This window comes from Acinonyx jubatus, chromosome C2, assembly GCF_027475565.1.
Source record: "Acinonyx jubatus isolate Ajub_Pintada_27869175 chromosome C2, VMU_Ajub_asm_v1.0, whole genome shotgun sequence".
Taxonomy (NCBI): domain Eukaryota; kingdom Metazoa; phylum Chordata; class Mammalia; order Carnivora; family Felidae; genus Acinonyx; species Acinonyx jubatus.
In genome coordinates, this window is record NC_069384.1 from 68,930,805 (window position 1) to 68,952,788 (window position 21,984).

Consider the following 21,984-nt stretch of genomic DNA (forward strand, 5'->3'; position numbering starts at 1 on the left):
ACTTTTTGGCAGGTCAAGGCTACTCAGAGGGCACTGTTTAACAAAATGCAGTCTTTTATGAAGTACGAGTCTATCACAAGTGACTTTGAGAGGGTCACAAGCCTGTTCCCTAATTGTTTGCCAGTCAAACCCCACATGTATCATAATTGGTCTTTGTATTACTGTGGGCTGACTAGTCCTCTTTTACAAGATTTGGAGCAATTTCTTAAAAACTGGAAAACGGTTGGTTCCTAGTCACAGCTCATCCTGTAAGGGAGTAGAGCCCATGTTCTGTGTCCTGGTGCCATGAAATACAGCTTTTGGTGTCACAGGTGTTTCTGTTGTCAGAATCCATGGAGGTCTTTGTGTATGTGTGTTCTGTTTTAGAAAACCCTTATGATTATTGGAACTTTATAATCACACAGTTTTATGTTTTAAATTTTAAAGCAGCCTTGGCAGCCCTAATTAAATTCATTTAGTTACAGGTAAGAGCACTCTGCAGATAGCTCAAGGGAGAGAATTGATGAGATGGAATCACATAGGAATCAAATATAAGTGGCCACGGTTGATTTGTACCTCGTGAGCCTGAGCCCATAGGATGGTCCTGGATCTGGAGGACTATAGGGACCTCACTTCTGGCTCTAGTTTAAGCCCCTCTCCCCAAGTCCCACATGATAGGTACCTTTTCTTCACTTTATTGCCACCACTTGCTCTCAGCTGCTGTTCCCTCATAATCTTGGCTTGCCTGTGGCCCATTATGGCCTGTGTGACCTTTCTCCCCCTCCTAAAAACCTTTACTGCCCTTGGGTAAGTGTTCTTGAAAGATGGAATCTAATTGGCCACACTCATCTTTTTGCCCCAGGCCATGTCATTTGTCACTGGCAGCCTTTAGGGCAGCTTCCCAAGTACAGATGCCCAGTCCAGGGCAGCCGCCTACAGGCACGAGGCAGAATGGAGCTGTGTGATAGGGCATGTGGCACTGTCAGTAGCCTTAAGGAATGCAGCTTCTTACAGAACAACCATGGCCATGCCAGGCAATGTCCTCAACCTGCCCAGTGTAGCACACGGTCCAGTCATCAGGGAGGCAGCTGAGAGTAAAAGAAAGCAGAATGCAGCAACAAAGAGTCTGTGGTTCCGTTTCAGCTCTGGAACTTTATAACTGTGTGGCTTTGAGCAAGTTACCAAAACTTTCTGAGCTCCAACCTTCCATCTGTAGAATGGAGATTTGTGAGCCCTAAGTGAGATAATATTCATGGAAACGCATTAACTCTGAAGACCACACCCATGTAAAGCATACTGCCTTCTCTAGGCCCCTCCTAAGCATGAAGCCTTCCATGTGTGCAATTTTTGTTTCTCCAAGTTGAATATCACATCCCAGAACACAGCTTGCATCTGTGAGTTCAGGTAATGACCACCTTGCTATCTGAATCTCCAGAAATACCCCAGAGAGATCAAGACTGTCACATTTTACACATAGCTGACCCAAACTACATTATTCCTGGAGTGTTGTTGTTGTTGTTGTTCAGGGAATATAGGGTGTAAGAGCGGGCACTCCTTAGAGTCTTCTGACCCCCTTTGCTAACAGCTGAGAAACTAAGGCTTAGTGAGGTTAATTGACTTCCTCAATGTCAGTGATAGAACCAGAACAGAACTCAATTATTTATTGCTGTAGAACAAATTACCTCAAAGCTTAGAGACTTCAAACAACAAGCACTTATTATCTAATAGTTCCAATGGGTCAGGAATCCAAGAGTGGCTTGGCCGGTGGGTCTGGCTCCAAGTTTCTCATGAGGTTGCAGGATGCCAGCCACACCTGTAGTCTCTGAAGGTCTGCTGGAAGACCTGCTTCCAAGACAGCTCTCTCACCTGACTGCCTAAGGGTCCTCATGACACTGTGTCCTCATGACATGGCAGCTGGCTTCCCCCACAGCCCATGATCCCACGAAGAGCAAGGAGGAAGCTATGATGTTTCCTATGTCCTCACTTCGGAAGGTGCCCATTATTACTTCCAGCCTATTCCACTCATTAGAAGCAAGCCACAAAGTCCAGCCCATGCTCGAGTAGAGGAAACCAAAGGGTGGAGTTATCAAAGAATTTGTGGACATATTTTTGAAATACCACACATTTCTTTCATGAAATTATTTTCTCTGCAAACGAGTTTCCATAAAAAGATCATGTTTGTTTCCCCCAGTTATTTGATGAGAGGCTGTTCTCATTCAGAAATCAGTAGCGGGAGGGAAATTAATCTATGAGGATATTTTCTCAGGAGAGTATTAAGAAAACCTCAGTTGCAAACAGGAGAGTAAAACAAGGAGAAGCTGTAGGCAAAAAGCACCAAGGGGCAGAGACACAAGCAGGTGCAGTAGATTCTGACTTCTATGGACAGTTCTCTCTCAATTCAGGAAACACCGCGTGAACAGATGCTGAGGAAAGAGTGTCTAGGGGCTGGAGTTTGGAGATACAGAGCCCTGGGGGCTCCAGTTCCAGTTGCAGAGCACCACCCACATATATAAATAGCCCCTATGTAAATACAAAGAAGCTTATGCTGATACCGTAACAGAGGTACCTCCAATGTACATTAGGAATGCTTGAGGATACCACCTCACCACCACCACCACCACCCACACACCACACTCCCTATTCCCTTTCCATTCTCTGGTTTTCGTTTCAGTGCTTGCCACTGTCTTCCTAAGGTTCTGCCTACTTGGCCTGTTTATCTTGTGTACTGCCTGCCTCCCCTATAAGAATGAGGACTCCATGAGGGTAAAAGTATTTGGGGGTGGGTGGCTAGTGCTGAACCCCAGCACCTAAAGGAGTACTTGGCACATAGTAACTACTCAACAAATATTTGTTGAATGAGAAAACCAGGTAATTAATCAGGACCTAAGGAAATCGAGCTCGACCATAAAGGAGAGGGAAACTGGCAGGAGGGGACCAGAGGGAGGATGTTCCAGGCGGACAGGACACTTGACCAAAGGTGCTTGGATGTTCAGGTCCTGGACGTCTATGGCTACAACTGTGGACTGTACGTTGCTGTGGTTGAAGTTAAGACTGAGAGGCGGGTGGCAGAGGATACTTGTAAAAAGGTTAAGATTTTATTATGTACAAAGGGGATCCACTTAAGTTTTAAGGCCAGAAGGGACACCTGTGCTGTTTCCTTATGGTCTGGCTGTATTTAAGAACACACAACACTAGGAAGACCCCTACAATTCCTACGTTACCTAACATTTGATTTGTTGCACATTGGCCAGAAATTCGGACTCTTCTACTGTAGCAAACAGCATTTCATTCTTCATTTTCTCTTTCTGCCAAAGGAAGGGTAAACCTCTCTAAATGCTGGCGTCTTTTAGGTTCTCCCTCCTTTGCCAGTGAGCCTGAGGTCAACATTTGACCCTGGGAGACTTGGTGGCATCTGTGGCACCTGTGACACAGTGGCTTTATGCTTAGAGAATGAATGAATCATGTCGTTCTTGCTCTAATTTTTGAATTCCCTGATGTGTAGGGTGTCGTTGTTTTCTCAAACTTCATTTTCTTAGATAAAAAGAAATCCCTGTGGCAGCTGCTAGCAGCACCTGTGCTGAAGTGTGGGCATCCACATAGAGACACAGGGATGTTCCTGGAGGCTCAGCAAGTGAGGGACCTCTGCTTCCTGCCCTTTTCCAGGAGAGGAGCAGAGCTGGGACTGGGTTCCCAGTGCCCTCTGCCCAGGGGGTTGCATTCTTTCCTGGCTGTGAGTCCAAAGGCAAGGGTACTCAATACATATTTGTTGCATGTATGTATGTATGTATGTATGTATGTATGTATGAATGAATGAAAACTTGAGGTCAGCCTTAAAAGGAGAATTTCTATCTTTATGTCTACCTTAGATTACCTAAGCAGTCTCTCACCTTCAGAAACCAAGTTGGTTTGAAGTTGACCAGACCTTCCAGAAGGGGTGATGTAAATGCTGGAAGAGGAGTACAGCTTTGTACCTGGGATGAGAGGTGACCACCTCTCATTCAGAATTCAATGTATTACCAGTAGCTGAAGACGCAGGAAAGTGGGGATATTCAGGGTGGGCTCCCTCCCCTGTTGTGGTGCTGAGGGTGAGTGTGATTTCCCACTTGTATACCGAAGTTTTCAGCTCAAGCAGGAGACTCCCTTTTTTGGTTTTTTGTGGGTTTTTTTTTGGGGGGGGGGGGTTCTGAAATATACCAAATACATCCCAAGGTTGGCACTACTAACCATCTCTATAATTAAGCTCATTCTTGTCCTTAAGTGCTAAAATTTAGGGCCTAGGAAGGAGCCTTCCCATGAGTGCAGGCCCCAAGTTTTCTTTAACTTGCCCAAGTGCCGCCCAAATTCCTGCCTTTTCCTAAAGATATAAAGACATCTGCTGTCCACCTACATGCTACCACCAGGGGCTCCTAGCCAGGCTGGTGTGTGATCCGGGCTGTCAGCTTTCTTTACTAAGTCCTCTCTCCCCACTCCCTTTTTATTCCATCTGGTCAAGTGGGCCCTGCCTAGAGGCCAAACTCCCAATCACAGGCAAAGGGGCACAGGGAAGAAAGAACTGTAACATTTTAAAGATATCTAAATAGGTGTTTCCTCTCTTTCACTGAAATTGTGTGGATGGCTGCTCGTGACCCACGTTTGGCATAGTTGCTTTGTATTTAAAGGAGAATAAAACCCTTATCTCTCCCTAGTCCATGGAGGGTCTGTGATCTTGGCTTTGCATTCTGCTATAGCTGTTAAATATTATTCTAGCCAAGACGTTCCAATTGGACCTACAGTTTAATATTCTTCTATAGTATTCTAGCCCCAGCTCCTGCAGCTATCAGAGAAAGTCAAAATTGTCTAATTCTGCTGAAACCCCACTGCTCAGAGCCACTGAGTCAGGAAGGCAGTGGGACAAAAGTGACAGAATGGAGTATGCCAAGTTCTAGGGATCTGCTATACAACATTGTGCCCGTAGTCAACAGTGCTCTATTGCTCACTGAAACATTTGTTGAGCGGGCAGATCTCATGCTAAGTGTTTTCGCTATGATAATAAAAAAATGCTAAGAATAGTGGATTGTGGGGGAGTAGTGCCCAGGAGTGTGAATGAGGCTCCTGTTCTCTTCCATGATCTGGGATCTCATTACACAGATGTGTTCAGTTTGAGAAAATTCATTGAGCTGATAGATGCACTTCTCTGTGTGTATGTTATAAAAAAATTTAAAAATAAAATGAGTAATTGCTCTCTCTATAAAAAAGGGGACTTCATGACTCAACCAATCACACCAAATAATAATGAAAATAGCAACAACAATGACAATAGCCATTAACTAGACAGTAAGTACGTCACATATGTTACAGTCTTTAATCAAAATAGCATATTCTGGGGAGGCTCAGTCAGTTGAGTGTCTGACTTCAGCTCACATTATGATCTCATAGTTTGTGAGTTCGAGCCCCACGTTGGGCCCTGTGCTGACAGCTCAGAGCCTGGAGCCTGCTTCAGATTCTCTTTCTCCCTGTCTCTCTCTCTCTCTGCCTCTCCCTTGCTCATGCCCTGTCTCTCTCTCCTTCAAAAATAAATAAATAAATTTTAAAAATTGAAAAAAAATAGCGTGTTCTGTTATCACTAGTACCTTGATACTTTTGGTGAAGAACTAAAACTCTATCGGACCTTGTATTTTTAACACTTCCAAGGTAATGGCCAGTCATCGGTGGAACTTGGATTCAGTCAGGGATACTGAGTTCAGAATCCAGACTCTGAACCACCATGCTGTCATGCAGTGAACTCCTAGACTTACCAGTTCCCTCAGTTGCCCCCTACACCATTGCCACTACTACTAACTGAGACACAAATTCTAAGTTAGAAATATTGGCATATTTTTGGTAGGAAAAAAATTCAAGAAAATAAAAATTATGAAGAAAAATGCAGTAATTTTTTCTAAATCAAACACGGAGCTCTAGGATGTCCCATTGTCAATACGGTGCCATAGAATAGGAGAAAAATGATAAAACTAAGAAGGCAATCTAAATATTCAGTCACTAAGCCAATAGCCAGACAATATAATGTTTTGTAGTATACACACATACACAAGCCATCCAAAGTGAGGGATCTGTTGGTTTTTTTTTTTAATTTTTTTGATGTTTATTTATTCTGATAGGGAGAGAGTGCACACATGTGCATGCATACAGGAGGGGCAGAGAGAGAGAAAGAATCCCAAGCAGGCTTTGCCCTGCCAGCGCAGAGCCCAATGCAGGAGTCAAACCCAGGAACTGAGATCATGCATGACCTGAGCCAAAATCAAGAGTCAGACACTTTACCGATTGAGCCACCCAGCTGCCCCAAGGGATCTGTCCTTCTGACTACTCATGTATCTGAATGGATGAGACAAATAAGATTAATCCTAGGAAGAGGAAAGCCCTTGGTGGAGATCACTGCCAAAGAACATGTGAAATATGAGATACTGGGGAGGCCAGCACGGTACGTGACCTTTGACAGTGGGGAACGTGAGGTCTGGAGAGGAAAAGGGAAACTTTCAGTTGGAACGTCACCCATCAATAGAAGTCCAGAGGCAGAAATGACCAGGACATATTCAGGGAACCATCAAGACACAAAACAGAGAAAATCTATGGGCAAGTAGTTGAACAGGTGGCTGGAGAGGATTATGAAGATCTGTGAGTGCCTGGAGGAGGCTGGTAGAATTTGAAAGGCAAAGTCTATATAAATTCTGAAATAATAAAGTGCATGAGGGTGCAGCATGGGAGAGAGGAGACAATGAGGAGACAGTGAGGTGGCCTGGATTAACAAGGGAGCTGCCCAGAAAACAAAAGAAAGATTTTTAATAACCTGGCAGGACTCAGTGACAAATTCGATGTAAGGGACAGAGAAAAGAGTCTCGAGTGACTACTGTTTATCCAAAAATGTTTAAAAAATGGACTGGGGTGAGCAGGTGGTTTACCTGGGTTGAACCACACAGGAGGAGCAGGGCTGATGGACTGTGTGATGGAAAGGCACACTGGCCTGAGGACGAGACCAGACCCTGACACCAGCTAATTTCCTGATCACATCACTTGCTTTCTCATTTCTAAAACCAGGAATTTCATCCAGGAAACATTTATTGAGCACTCACCCTGCACCAGGCACTATGCAATTGTCTGTGTGTTTCCCACTTAGGTGGGTAGTGATGTGCCCCAGCGAGTAACCTGTGTGTTGCCGGTTCCTTTAGTAAACCCTAGCCTCTGCTTCCCTCTAGTGGCCACTTAGTGCCACTTTTGCTCTTTTGTTCCTAGAATGCTGATCTGAATGGAAAGTCAAGAAGTCTCTAAGATGGAGCTGAGTCATAGATCATGCGCATAGACAAGGGAACAGGTTGTAAGCGGTGTCCAAAGGGCACGTCCTGATAGTTGGTAACCAGCAAGGAAGGTGGTGGTAGGAAAGATCCACTGTCATTAACCAGACATGAGATGGGGGTGACAGTCAAGCCCAGAGCAAAACTAGCCAAGAGCCGCAGACAGAAGCAGAAAATCCCATTAGGACTCACTCAATAAATGGGCAAGGCTGGACAAGGAAGAAGTGTTGGGTCACAGATAAAGGCCCTTTCTTCACGCTGAAGGGGAAAGGATAGGACCAGGGATAAGGAAAAGTCTTTAATTCACTGAGAACATAAACTTGACAACTTTTTTTTTTTAATTGTTAATATTTATTTATTTTTGAGAGAGAGACAGAGCATGAGCGGGAGAGGGGCAGAGAGAGAGGGAGACACAGAATCTGAAGCAGGCTCCAGTCTCTGAGCTGTCAGCGCAGAGCCCAATGCAGGACTCGAATCCACAAACTGTGAGATCATGACCCAAGCCGAGGTCGGACACCCAACTGACTGAGCCGCCCAGGTGCCCCTAAACTTGACAACTTTTGAGGAAGACACTGTTAAGACTCTAGGAACCCCTTCATTTACTGCTGCTGTTCTCTTCCTTGCTGGGCACATGTTCTGGATCATTCATCTGGACAACTGGCATCTCCTCTAGCTCCCACCACCAGGGTGGTGCCCCACAGTTGGGGATGGCTGGATGGTGATGAAGCTGAGCAGGCTGGCATAGGACAGGGTAGATGCTCCGGGATCCCACTGGCTGATGGGTAAGCAGGAGAAGAGTTGTTATCAAGTGTCACAGCCAAGGGCAAGTGACATAGACATGTCTGTATCATGTCTGAGGAGACACAGCCATGGCAGTATCCAGTGCGCAGTTGGGTTAGGCAGTAGTGGGAAGAGTTAATCACTTTCTGAGGAACCCCTGTTGTCATACGTGGGGTGTTTGTATGCTATTCCTCATCAGACAGTAAGCTTAGTGAGGGCAGGGCCATCCTGACTATCTGCTTCAGCCCTCTGTGCCCTGTGTGCAGCATAAGGGTGGCTGGTGAGTAAGCAAATAAGTGATGGGTGACATAACTGGATTTATAAGACTTGGGGACCTGCCTTTGCGGTCGATGTACTGCTCTGTGATCCTGAGCAAGACAGTTCACCTCTCTGAGTCTCCGCTGCCTCATCTGTAAAATAAGATCATAATGCTAACTTACAGAATCCGTGAAGATCAGATTGATGTCTGTGAGAGAGTTTTGTAAAGGGTCACACAAGTGTGCAGTGTTGTCTTATTCTGCTTGAAAATGGGAAAGTAACCAGATGTCCACTGGCATGTCTTTGGGCCTGGTAAACAGTGACTTTGGATGTTTGCTTTCTGAGTCAAAGCATTTAGAGCATGCTTCTTCTGAATGTGCATTTGAATTCCCCACCCCCTGCCCCACCCCGGGCTGCCATCACCTGGCTGGCCGTGTTTCTGAGACAGGTTCTCCCCACCCCGGGCATTGAGCAGCACACCCCTGCACTTCACCTGTGCCCTCTACCCAATTCTGGTCCTGGCAGACTAGCTCCCTGTGCTCAGATTACATAACAATATTCAGGCTGACTGGTGTTCTCTGGTCAATCCTGGAGGAGGATGGCCTCTTTCCAGAGATTATTTTGCCAGGTATCTCTATGTGAGTGGATATTTGTTATTGTTGTTATTCGTTATACATTGTTATTCACCTGATCTGGCAAATAGTTCCAATAAATCTCTCCCAACCTGATGTAGTCTGTTGTCTCTCTAGGAGGCCTAGGGTGGAAAAAGAAGAAAAGTTCCTATCCATGGCCCTACAAAGGGCAATTGTAACTTAAATCATACCCTAAACCCAACTGCCAGTTTTCCCTCAATATGTGTCATTAAGGATGCTTTAGAAATGGATTTCTATACCCTACGCACATGATACTGGTACAGAAAATATGCCTTGGATATGTGCCGAGTTATGATTGCTGGGTAAACGGTAGGTAGCATTTATTGAGCACGTGACGCATGGCATGGTACCTGTGTGAACTCATGGAATCCTTGCAATGACTCTGTATGGTAGGAATTCATATTTCCCCTATTTTATAGTTAAGGAAGATTAGCCAAAGAGAGGCTGATTAACTTACTTAAGGTTATACAGACAGTAACGATGGAGACAGGTGCAAACCCAGCAGTCTGACTCCAGACCCAGTGACCCACAACACGGAAAATGGTGACCCACATCTGAATAACTGAGGTTGGATAACTTTGTGTACTTTTGTGAAATCCTGCCTGGTCTTTGGCCAGATTTTCCCTGGAGCTCAACTTTTCAGTGTTGCCTGACCTGCACAGAGGACAGTTTGCAAGAATGCCTGATTTGCAAGAATGCCTGAGGGCAGCCCACAACTTCTTATCTCTCTGTTCCTGGAGAATGGCTGTTTGTAATCCCTGCTTCTCCCAGCCACCTCTCTCAGGCTTCTGCTGCAGGTAAACTTGGGTTTTGAGAGCTGGTGCCCTGGCTCTTTTCCCCTTTCCCAAGTTATGGTGTGTGTTGCAGGAAAGTGCCTTCCTGCCCAGGTACAGTCAGAACATCAGTAAGGATAGGGAAGCACAGAGGAGCCAGGAGATGCCCTGTGCTCCCATCAGGACCATTGTCTCCAGACTAGGGGGTCAGTGTTGCAGAGGCCTGTGTTCATGGACAGGCTATGCATCCTCTCAGCCCTGTCTGCTGACAGCTTGTGCCCAGTCTAGATGTTCTCTGAAGCCTGGGCAATGAATACAGAGGTGAGGCACAGACAGAATTCACAATCCGTTTGCAATTCCTCCCTTCTTTGCTGGAGAGCTCTGACCCTCTAACCAGCATTTGGCAAGTTCTTGTTGGATGAACAAATGAATAAACATTAAGTTAAGCCAGATCTGAGACCCTATAACTTCCACCCCTGGTGTTAATTATGCCCAAGGCAAATCTAGTTCCTCCTCTGGGTAGATGGTGTCTGTCTGCTACGAGCTCTGTCCTTGTTCCTACTTTGTTCTCCATTGAAACATACACTGAAACATACATTTCAGGTTTGCAGATGACACAAGGCTGGAAGGAATCACTAATCTGATAGATGAGAGAGTCAAGAACACAACTCTTTAGCTAGAAATTTAAAGTTAACAGAGATAAATATAAATTTCTCTGAGTTAAAGCCTCATGTAGAAAAAGGGAAGAAGCTAGCTTGAAAGGACCCTGTGAGTCAGATTGGGGTCTTCAGAAGGCGACATGCTCACTAGAAGCCAATGGCTTGACTTAATTAAAAGACTCTGAGACCACATCGATGGAAGTACAGTGTCTAGACCTAGAAGTGAGTGCTTTGCTTAGCCTGTGCTGGGCACAATAAGTCTAAAGGATTCAGTTCAGTTCTGGGTGTCTCTATCAGAGGGACAGTACATGTCGATGTTCATCCAGAAGCATATGATGAAAATATTGAACTACACATTTGAGATCCATTTGAAGGAATGTTCGAAAAAGAGAAGACTTAAGGAATTATCAATCTGGTCTTCACATATGTGGAGCTCCATAGAAGAAAGGAAGATTTCTTCTGTATTACCCTAGAGGGCAACTAAGAACCGTGGATGGAAATTACAAAAACAAAGAAAATGTTCTGAAAATTGCAGCTTTCCACCAGGAGGGAACAGTGTCATAACACAAAGAGCTAGATGTTGTTCAAAGGGTCCTGCCTTGAGTGGGGGGTTGGGGTGGAAGCTCATGAGGGTCCTGGGTTTCTGTGATCTGTAATCTCAGCTGCCTTTCTCAGCCTCGTGTCCTCTGCAGCTTTGTCAGGCATGAATTTGAAAATCCTCTTCCCACAGTGACGCCAATCCATATATCAATACATGAGGTGCAGGTGTGAACCTAGAGCCTTATGACACTCTCCTCAAGTGGTAGCCATCATTAACTGAGCAAGATCTAGTGAGAAGTGTTCTGAATCTAGAATTTGAAAACCTGAGTCTAGTCTTAGCTCTGCTCCCAACTATCTTGGGGTCCTCAGTTTTTCTACTTATGAGTTAAAAGTATTGAATCATCTCTGGCTTAACTCATTGACTTACCCACTAACACACTCATTCATTCAACTAATGTTTATTGAGTATTTACCATCTTTTAGACATGATCTTCCTTAGGTAAGTCCTTCTTCTTTGGGGGATTAATTTTCCTCATCTGTAAAATAGGGGTATTGGATTTTGGATGAACCCTTGCACCTTAGCTAGGCCATGAATCCACCTCAGTTCACATTTCATAGCTTTGGCTAAAAGATTGTCACATAAGGCCTGGATGAAATCTTTGCTAAATAAAAAAAAAACATTATGTGGTTCAGGCACTCCTCAAATATGTCTATTAACTCATTTTTTAAAAAGGGAATGAAGGGATTAATTTTAATTTGCATCTATCAAAGGCACATCACATTAAGAGAAACAAAAAAAAAGTAAAGAGAATAAAAGAGAAAAATTGGGAGACCGACGTACTAATCTAATTGTTGCCACTCACGGAATGTTTATTGGTGCAAATTTCTGAGACTTTGAAAGTGTAAAAATGTCTTTAGTGTGCCCTCATCTTGACTGACAGTTTGTTTGGACACACAATTCTAGGTTGGTAATAATTCCCACGCAGAATTTTGAAGGAAGTACTCCATTTTCTTTAACATTCTAAGGCTGTTGTTGAAAAACACTGTCAATATGATTCTTGATTTGTTGGATTTTACCTGACTTTTTCCCCTCCTTCTCTCTCTGAAAGCTTTTAGAATGCCCTTTTTACTGCCTATGTGTCCTGACGCTGTGATTTAGAGGAGGTCTTTTTAAATTAATCACAGCAGGCACTTGGAACATCGTATCAATTTGGCACTTTGTGCCCTTCAGTCCTGGGAATTTTTCTTTACAATTTATTCCTTTTCATTCTGTCTGTCTTATACTTGTTAGATTGATTCTTTAATTTTCTTATATTTTCTCTCTTACTTTCCTCTCTCACTGGTCTTGTTCTAGTCTCAGGAAAATTTCTTTGACTTTATCTTCCAATCCATATATGAAATGTTTCATTTCAACCATATTTTTAATTTTTTTTATTTTTTTAATGTTTATTTATTTTTGAGAGAGAGAAAGAGCGCAAATGGGGGAGGGGCAGAGAGAGAGGGAGACACAGAATCTAAAGCAGGCTCCAGGCTCTGAGCTGTCAGCACAAACCGTGAGTTCATGACCTGAGCTGAAGTCAGATGCTTAACTGACTGAGCCACCCAGGTGCCCCATATTTTTAACTTCTGAGAGCTCTTTCTATTCTGTAATTTCCCCCCCTTTCTGTAGCAGCTTGTTCTTTTTTTATGGACACAATACCTTTCTCACCTCTCCAAGGACTATAGTAGTGTTGAAGATTTATTGTTTTGCCTGTATCTTGTTTCCTCTGAATGCCTGATCCTTTTTGTTTGTTTAGTTTGGTTTCTATCAGAGAGGCTTTTCTGCAAAGTCTGGTGATCTTTGACTGAATCGTATTCATATTTATGAATGGGGCACCAAAAAAGCTGAGTGGATACTCTGTTTAATGGATGGAGTGTATTTACTGGAAGGTTTCACTCTGCAGTGATCCAGCAAGACACTGGAGATTTGGGGGCGGGATCTCCAAATGTCAGTGTTTGACTACCTGTACATCTTTTTTGGTTTCTCCAATGAAAGATCCTCAAATCCGCCTAAAATGTTTATATTTGGCTGCCAGTATCCTGGGAGCCAATAAGATCAAGGATGGTGGCCATCTCCCTCTTCTGTATATGGACCTTGAGTGAATTCCAAGTTCTCAGGAAAGTGCACATCACATACAAGAGGGACCTAGGGGTCTACTCCCTTTACAGACTTTCAACCCTTCTTCCCTTTTTTAGCCCCACCCATACCCCTACCCTCAGTGCAACCTGGTGCTTCCACTTCCTCAGTCTCTCCGAGGTTGTGCAGGGCTAATGGCAGGAACATGCATCTCATTTTCTCCATTCTGCCAAGTCAGAATCCACTCTTGCAGCTACTTTCTGTTACTCAAAAAAATGTTGACTTGTCTATTACTTCTCATTCTCTTTATTCTTGTTGGTTTATCTTTGCCCTCTTGTGTCATTTTTTGCAGATTTAGGAATTAATGATGATATAGCCAAATGATCGAAGGGTAAGATAATTTTTCAAAAGGGGATTCAGAACAAATAAACTGGGGTCTAGAAGACACTGACAAGAATAGGTGGGCAGCCAGTGCGAGAGACCGCTCAGGCACTGTGGGTCCACATTGCAGGTATGCAGTTATGTAGCAGGAAATAGCTTGAGGACCTCATTCACTCCGGCATTCAGTGAGCATCTGTTGATCACCTGCTATGTGCCAGACTCAGCAGATGTGACTGTGAGCAAGACAGAGAAGGCTTCTGCTCTTTGGGACCTTATATTTTCACATGCAATAAGGCCACAAATAACCAATAAACAAGGCAACCTGTTAATGATAAGTGCTCAAGAAAATTAAACACGGTTGTGTGTTAATGAGTGACCATAGGAACTACTTGAATGGAAGGGCCCCTGAAATCCAGTTTCCTCATCCTAAGAACGAGGAAGTTCAGGTACTGAGAAGGGAAGGGACTTTCCCAAAGTCACACACAGTTAGGACCTCCACCAGTACCGAGGAGGCCTCCTGATTCCCACTCCTGCGTTCTTTGTGCTATTAATTTCTACACGGTTCTTGAGACCTCTGCTGACTGCAGACCACACCCTTGGCCTCTCTGTGGCTCCGCCTTCCATGACCTCTGCTGACTGCAGACCACACCCTTGGCCTCTCTGTGGCTCCGCCTTCCATCTCCGCACGGTGGAAAACAACTAAGCTAAATAGCTCCTTCAGATGAGGTCAGGGAAGCCCCAGCTCCACTGAACAAAGATGAAGCAAATCATCAGCTTTAGAGTCTTTTTTTTTTTTTTTTTAACATTTATTTATTTTTGAGAAACGGAGTGAGACAAAGCGTGAGCGGGGAGGGGCAGAGAGAGAAAGAGACACAGAGTCTGAAGCAGCCTCCAGGCTCTGAGCGGGGTTCGAACCCACAAACTGTGAGTTCATGACCTGAGCCGAAGTCAGACGCTCAACCGACTGAGCCACCCAGGTACCACCAGTTTTAGAGTCTTAATTGGACTTAGCAGCAACACGGGCTGTCTACCTGCAGACTGAAGGTGGCCCCTCACTGCCCACACATTGCGTTAGGCCTGTTTCAAATCTCAGTCAAGGTAGAAACGGAGCACTAAACTCCTGTCAAGAGACCAGCTTTCTGGAGAGCTCATCTGGATTTCACAGGAGTGCAAGGACAGAGGTTTATAGGGATGGATTTTGAAGCCACTAAACTGAGGCATCATGGGCAACGCAGGGCTTTTCTGAGGCTCACATGGTGATCCTGGAGCAGAACTGGGAACTATCCATCTGTTCACTGACCTTTTTTCCCTCAAAGTATTATGCCTCCTTCAAATATTGCAACCCCCACCCCCGCCGCCATGATATTGTTGATCTGCTGTACATGTTGTTATTGTTACTTTCATTATGAAATAACTCTGGAAATAGAAGGGAGGGGGGGAATCACGCAGAGTTTTCCACCCAGTAAAGCCAGTCATAACATTTTGATGAATTTCCTTCCTGTGAATTTCCAACGTATAGGGTTGTTGTTAGTGATGTTCTCCACCTAGTTATATATGCAACTTTACATCCTGTCCTTTTCCTTAAACTTTGTATGAGTTCAGCAATTTGTAACTGTTATAAAGCTTTATGAATATCTAATGACCACTTAATTAAACAGTCACTTTATATATCATAATTACTTAACTATTCCCTTCCGGTTAGATTTTTGTACTTTAGTATTAGGTTTTTTTTTTTGTTATAGCTATTGTTTCTCACACTTTAAAATGCTGTTATGAACATACTCATGCTCAAAGCCATATGAGTACAACTGCCTGTCACCTGTATGCTACTTCTCATCCCTTTGCAATTGGAAGGGGGTCGTATACATACTCTGCTTTGAGATGTTTCATGGTAAGGAATGTTATCTAATGAAATTAATCTGTGACTGTGGGAACAGAGGCATCGGCAGCAGGCACAGGGACCGCTGGGGGAGAGAAGGACTGTTTTGAACAGGAGCTGGCAGGCCCTCTCAGTGCCCCTGAAACCTCACCAAGTAGACACCCTCTCACTTCACATTTTTCTAAGGCTGGGTCTGGCCTCCCTTGTTGCCATTCACATGCAGACGTTACTTCAGAGATCTGTGCCTCCCGCTGGCCGAACACACCGTGGAGGACTTAACCAGAGTGAATCAGAGGGCAGGCAGCCAGGAGAGGAGGAGGAGGTCTGGCTTATCTGATGGACGAAGCGATGGCAGGAGCTGATGTCCACAGTGTCAGCAGGCTCAGGTGGCAGGTGTTGTGTGCCATTGTCAGGCTCATGGGTAGGGGAGGTGGTCATCAGATGGGTGGTACGCGGCAAGCAATGAAGAATGAATCTTCATTTTCCATAAAGGGATCCAGGGTCCCACCATCCCCTTGTTTTTTGCAGAAAAAGTTTATGCTGACCTGGGGACCCTTAAAGGCATGTGAGTCACCTTCCCTAAAACCTTTCAGGCCAGTTCTTTTCATTGCACTGGTTTAGGGTAAGACTCCATTAAGATTATTAAAGAGGGAAAAGATCTGATTTACTCACATAATAATTTTCATACCTGTGTACGTCTGGTGCAGTCTATCCAAGGACAGTGGGCCATCAAATTAACTCCTTTTTTCTACTTCTTCTCTACTTGGTAACTTTCCTCTCATATTTAAGTAATAATAATAATTAATTAATTCCTCTAGAATTTATTTGTAAACAAGCACTTGGAGAGCTAACTGTTGGAGCCACCGTCCCAAGTCCTTTAAAAATATTATCTCATTGGGGTGCATGGCTGGCTTAGTTGGGAGAGCATGTGACTGTCAATCTCAGGATCATGAGTTCAAGCCCCACATTAGGCATGGAGCCTACTTCAAAACAAAATTATTTCATTTAATCTTCATAGCAATCTCTGAAGCAGATACCATTATGTCCCCATTCCACAGATGAGGAAACTGAAACCAGGAGGTTAAGTAACTTGCCCCTGGTCGCACAACCGGTGAGGGGCTCCAGAGTCCATAACCCTCAGGAGAATCTGGTGGAGACAGATGCAGGCTGAAGCTGAGGCCCTAAAATGACAACAGTAGAATCCTGAGCAGGGTGGTGTGCTACCTCTCCTAATGTCACTGGAAACCCCACAGGGAATAATCTTACCTTTTTCCATAAAATGAAGAAATTCTTAGGGGTAATCTGGCTCACACTGTTTATACACAGAGAAGGTGCAGTCAATCTCCAAATAGTCACCAAGCAAACATGGACCTCAATGAAAGCAATAGTTTCTGGCAAATACGAGTAAGAACGAGGGAGGTTATGATGTCTCCTCTGCATGTGTAGTGGTACCAGCTAGAAAGAAGACAACCGGGCTATGGCTGAGAAGCAGGAGGAAAGTGAGGATGTGAGGAGCTCCTTCCGCCCCTCAGGATGCACCTTGGAGTGGGAAAGACAAAGTCCAGGGACTGGACAACATAGGAACAAGTTTCCTTGGGAAATGGCCAGGACCCAGGAAGGAGAGAGGCTGGGAAAGTAAGGGGAAAAGAATCAGACAGTGATTCACCAGCAGGGGGGAGGGGCACCCTGAGGGGGAGGGCAGAAATCCAACTAGCCATTAGCATCAGAAAGGTTTAGCAAGCCCTGTGCAAGGTCCTAAGGAGCTAAGCAAAGAAAACAGCTGAGACACTCCCAGGAAGGGGCCACGTCAGAGACTGCTGAGATGGGGGGGGGGGGGGGGGGGGCGCACCGTGAAGGAAATAGGCAAGAGAAAATTATAGAAACTGCGGTATACGGTCAGAGAAGACTCAGGAACACCCGACTTCATGCTGAGAGTCTGTATTATCAGCTCGTGGCTCCCAACATTTCCCTCCTAGGAATGAGTTTGGTCTTAGAATCTGGAGTGGGATCAAACTGGTAGATTGAAAGTCAAGCATCCATAGCCGACAGTTGGAAAATAAACAGGACAGATAATATGCAGCCTTGGACTTTTGAGCAGGGGGTGATAGCCCCTTCCTGACACTGTTGAATCACCAGGACCTCTGTGGTGGGGAGAGGTTGGGCTCCCTCCCTCCACACCCCTGATTTCAGCAAGAGGGTGTCTGTCAAATTGGAACATGGTTCCCTGAGACAATACCTTAAAGATTTCCAAGGAGGATGTTGAAACCGTTCTTAAAAGGCTTTGGGGAGGAGAAGAGTGAGGTGAAGACAGATGTTTGCAACATTCTGTGCAACACGCTGTTGGATAAGACCTATTTAAATTTCTGGGACAGAGATTCAGCTCAGAGAGAGGAGTGAGGACTCCTGAATGTGCCACTGTAGAGGAGTACAGCCCTGCAGAGAAGAAGGTCAGTGAGAGTGGGGACATGGTCACTGGGCCTGTCCAGATGGGAAGAGGAAGAAGAGAAAGTAACGACCCTGGGGCCCTGTGAGACAGTAGACCTGCTGGCACCCAACAGAACTGGTCAGAAAGAAAAATACACACCTACTTTCCTAAGAAACTGATAATCTAGTGTCTGTGAGGGAATTTGGTTTTATTGGTTAATGAGGGGAACACTCTGTAATTGTTCAGTAGGTGGTGTGGCTCATTACAGTCCAGGAGAAGTCTTAGAGCATGCAGCATGAATGAATTATTTTGAGGGTTGCAATTAAAAATGCTTTAAGTGTGCCCAGATTCCTCAAAGGTCTTTTGGCCCCTCTGCCCTTGCCCCCTCCCCTACTGGCAAGGGCTCTTAGAACTTTCCAGGGCTAATTCTAGTCCTGGGTTCTCTGAAGCACAGTTTGTCAAGTGTAAACTCTGAGTCCCCTGGGCACCTGAAGCTCCCTTGTTGCTCTGGGGAGGAATTGTTACAGGGGCGGCTCTGTCTGGCCTCTGACTCATCCATTTCTCCTAACTCCCTCACTGCCACTGTTGAGAATTCCCTTGTTGCTCTGGAGTGGGGACCTAGTGTGATAAATCTATTTGATCACGCCATTGAGGTGAGGCAAAACCAGGACATTCATCCTCTATTTGAACCGTAATGTTTTGGGGCTGGGTCTCTGAGCACCAGCGAAACTGACTGTTGATCATCTTTCATCATCTTTTGTCTGGCCTGGGCAGCCTACAGCAAGCAAAAATCGCCATCTAATGGTGTTTTCCAGCCTTCTCTTGATCTTTGAATTGTAGAAGCACACTGTCTGGCTGTTAATCCTCTCCTGCCCCCCACCGTAGCTCCCTGCCTGCCCGTGGGTGGGTCTGGCTGTAACTTGTCCTGAGGGGCAGTGGGCCTTGTATCTGGTGACATGCTAGGCTGTTTGCAACCAGAGCCTTAGGCGTCCTCTGCTTTGCAAAAGTTTGCAAAAGGGCCATACCCATCCCTGAAAGGGCTGTAAATTGCATCTCAGGCCATGTGCGCGCTTGACCTTGGGAAAGAATCCTGAGGTTGGCACAGAGGAGTGACTCCACTGAAGCATAGAAGCTCGGTGACAGAAATTCTCAGAGTTAGCAGGAAATGTTGTGGTCATCTAGTCCAACATTCTACAAATGGAATTTGCAAATTCTACGAATTTCCATTAGTGGAAAGTGGAATCAATTTAGTGGGATGCCACCAGCAAGTGAGAAAAAAAATGAAATAAAATATCAGTGAAATTAACTCAGCGAAACTTGTGTTTCAGTGAAATTTGTGTTTCAGTGATGTAGCTGTTCATATGTTAGTGCAGACTGGTTAAGATTATAAACTGCAGTCCGGAAAGTTTAAGCAACTTGTTGTAGGCCAAGCAAACCCTCAGAGGACCAGTAGCTCAGGCCAGTGTTGTCTTCTCGCCACCTGTCTCCCACCCCCTCCAACCACATACATACCTAAAACTTGTACATAATTTGCTCTGGTATGTGGTTTAAGGAACATGGGATTTGTGGTGGAAGGCTGGATTCAAGTCCAGCTGGATGACTGTGGGAAACCATCTGGCCAGTGTTTCTCAGACAGTATCTCAGGGACCCTCCATTTAGAATCATGAGTTGGGGGAGTCTTGTTAAAAATATACATCCCTGGGTCCCCTGAATCAGAACCTGTGATTGGAGGCTAGGGCAAGTGAGAGACCAGCAAAGGCATCTGCACGTTCAATAAACTCCTGAGGCAATTTTTATGCGCACTCATTGTCCCAAACAATGATCTTGATGTTTCTGAGCTTAAAGTTCTTGATGGATGAGGTGGAGATGGTAGCATCGCCTGGTTGTTGTGAGAATCAAGTGGATAGTTAACGTGAGGGTGAAAGCACTTTACAGACCTGAGGTATTACCATCTCACAACATCCCTCTCAAAATGATGCTTTGGGAAGATGGCACCAGAAGGGCACAGAGGTAGAGTCTGTGCATTTAATGGGACTAGGAAAGTTAAATGGAAAAATGAGCCAACAAGCATGTTTTCTCCTTCTTCTGTCTCTTTCCCTCTTCCAACTTCTGTCCTACGAATTTCTCTTCCTGATCCAATCTCAATGGCTGCGCCCTGCCCATCCCCGGACACGTGTTTAGAGCAGGCTCCTTACTCCGTGGTTGGGAGCCATACATTTTGCAACCATCATTTCAATGCATCGTGTAACCTTCTCAAGCCCACTGTGACATTCAAGTTCCTTTAACAGGAAATTCTCACAGTCCTGAATGCTGAGCTCTTGGTCCTGGTGGGACTGTTGTTTCTCTGCATACTGGGCTGCTTGCTGTATTTACCATTCAGCAGAAGCTTCCCGGGACATATAGCTACACAATGTACTTGGACTGGTGCATTAGTATGACTGCTGGTGCAGGCAATGCAGGCCCTGAAGGCTTCAATTAGAGATGCACAGACTGAGGCCAAGTTCCTTGGAGGTGGTAGTGGGACTTTCCCACTGAGCCGCTGTCTGGGCTGAACCTTGGGGAGAATAGGCTGCCCCTGTGGGCCTCTGGGTCTCCCACTCCTTCCCTTATTTCCCCTCTGTCCCTAAGTGCAGCTGCTATTTCAAGAGAGAAGCTTTGCAGGGTCTGACTCGGCTCAGGTCATGATCTCGTGGTCATGGGTTCAAGCCCCAGCTCTGAGCTGATAGCTTGGAGCCTGGAACCTGCTTCGGATTCTGTGTCTTCCTCTTTCTCTCTCTCTCTCTCTCTCTCCCTCTCCCTCTGCCCCCCCCCCTCACCCCGCCCCACTCACGCTCTGTCTCTTTCTACCTCTCAAAAATAAATAAGACATTTAAAAACATTTTTTTTTAAGAGAGAGAGGCTTTGTGCTTAGCTCTGTGAGACAAACTAATAACTAGTGGTTTCTCACGATGAGAAGTGAAAGTCTCAGTGTTCAGCTAGAAGAGGTTGCTCTTATCCTGAGGTCGCTCTACCCAGTTTTACTGGTTCTGCCCCAGAACCAGTGCAGTGGGGAAGTGCCAGGCCCAGAGGGAGGGTAGGCTGGGGTACTGAGGATGGCTAAGTAAGATGTGACCCCTCTTCCTCCCTTCCCATTCTTTCTCCTGGTCCCCAGTGGTTGGGCTAAGGTAAACCAATTCTATTCCCTTCTCTTCTGCTTCTCCTTTGTGTTCACACCTCATTCTTTTTTGTGTCACTGGCAACATCTGTTTTAAGCTGATGGCTCCAGCTGGGGGTGGGGTAGGGAAGGTTGCAAAAGTTAGAAGGAAGGAGGTTGTCTTTTCCATTATTCCCAAATAAGAATTCAGCTAGAAGCAGGTAAGAGTGAATGAGTTAGAAATGGTGCCCAGTAAGAGTCTGAGGGTGGTCATAGGGGCAAGGAGGGGCGCAGGGTAGTGCCCTGGGAAGACGTAAAGAGACATACTGGGAAAGGGGGTAGAAGGCACAGCTAGCTGGAAGCTTGGCAAAGGAAAATGAAAATAACTCCAAGTGAACAAGAAAGAATTAGAATTAAGCTCGGTTCTGGGCAGGCTCCAGATTGTGGCTGGAGCTAGAGCAGCGGAATGATTGAATGGCACTGTGTCAATTACTTTATTTTCTTGTTTTCTTTCCTGTTCCCAACTCCCTCTTCTGCCTTCTTTCCACTCCGGACCCCATCTTTCCCCCGCTTTCTTCCTCCTCCTCCTCTTGTCCTCTGCATGCATCCTTTCTCCCTCCCCCTCTCACCCACCCCCTCCTCCCCCAACCCCTCACGTTCCACTCCATGCCCCACCCCAAGCTCTCTGGCGGATGTGAGTTGACCGTGGTCCTCCAGGACTTCAATGCAGGCCACAGCAGCGAGCTGACCATCCAGGTGGGACAGACGGTGGAGCTGCTGGAGCGGCCCAGCGAGCGGCCGGGCTGGTGTCTGGTCCGCACCACGGAAAGGAGCCCCCCGCAGGAGGGCCTGGTTCCCAGCAGCGCCCTGTGCATCTCCCATTCCCGAAGCAGCGTGGAGATGGACTGCTTCTTCCCCCTGGTGAAAGGTAGGGGGGCTGAGGGGGGGGTGGGCACGTGCAGAAGGCGCTGGGCACGAGCCCACCCTAACCGAAGAGCACCACTGAGCTAACCTGTCTCGTCAACCTATTCTGACCTTGTGGGATTTCTCCTGACCTGCTTGTGAAAGGAGTGGGTTGGGGACTTG

At 45.7% G+C, this 21,984-nt stretch overlaps 1 protein-coding gene across 16 annotated transcripts in view; it reads left to right on the forward strand.

Annotated features, from left to right (window-relative positions):
• KALRN (kalirin RhoGEF kinase) overlaps nucleotides 1–21,984 on the forward strand; it is a 661,810-nt gene that overhangs the window by 503,593 nt on the left and 136,233 nt on the right. For all 16 annotated transcript variants that reach the window (XM_027061027.2, XM_027061029.2, XM_027061030.2 and 13 more), the window contains exon 34: nucleotides 21,580–21,826. In XM_027061027.2, the coding sequence (XP_026916828.1) occupies nucleotides 21,580–21,826 (247 nt within the window). The remainder of the gene's footprint in view (nucleotides 1–21,579; nucleotides 21,827–21,984) is intronic.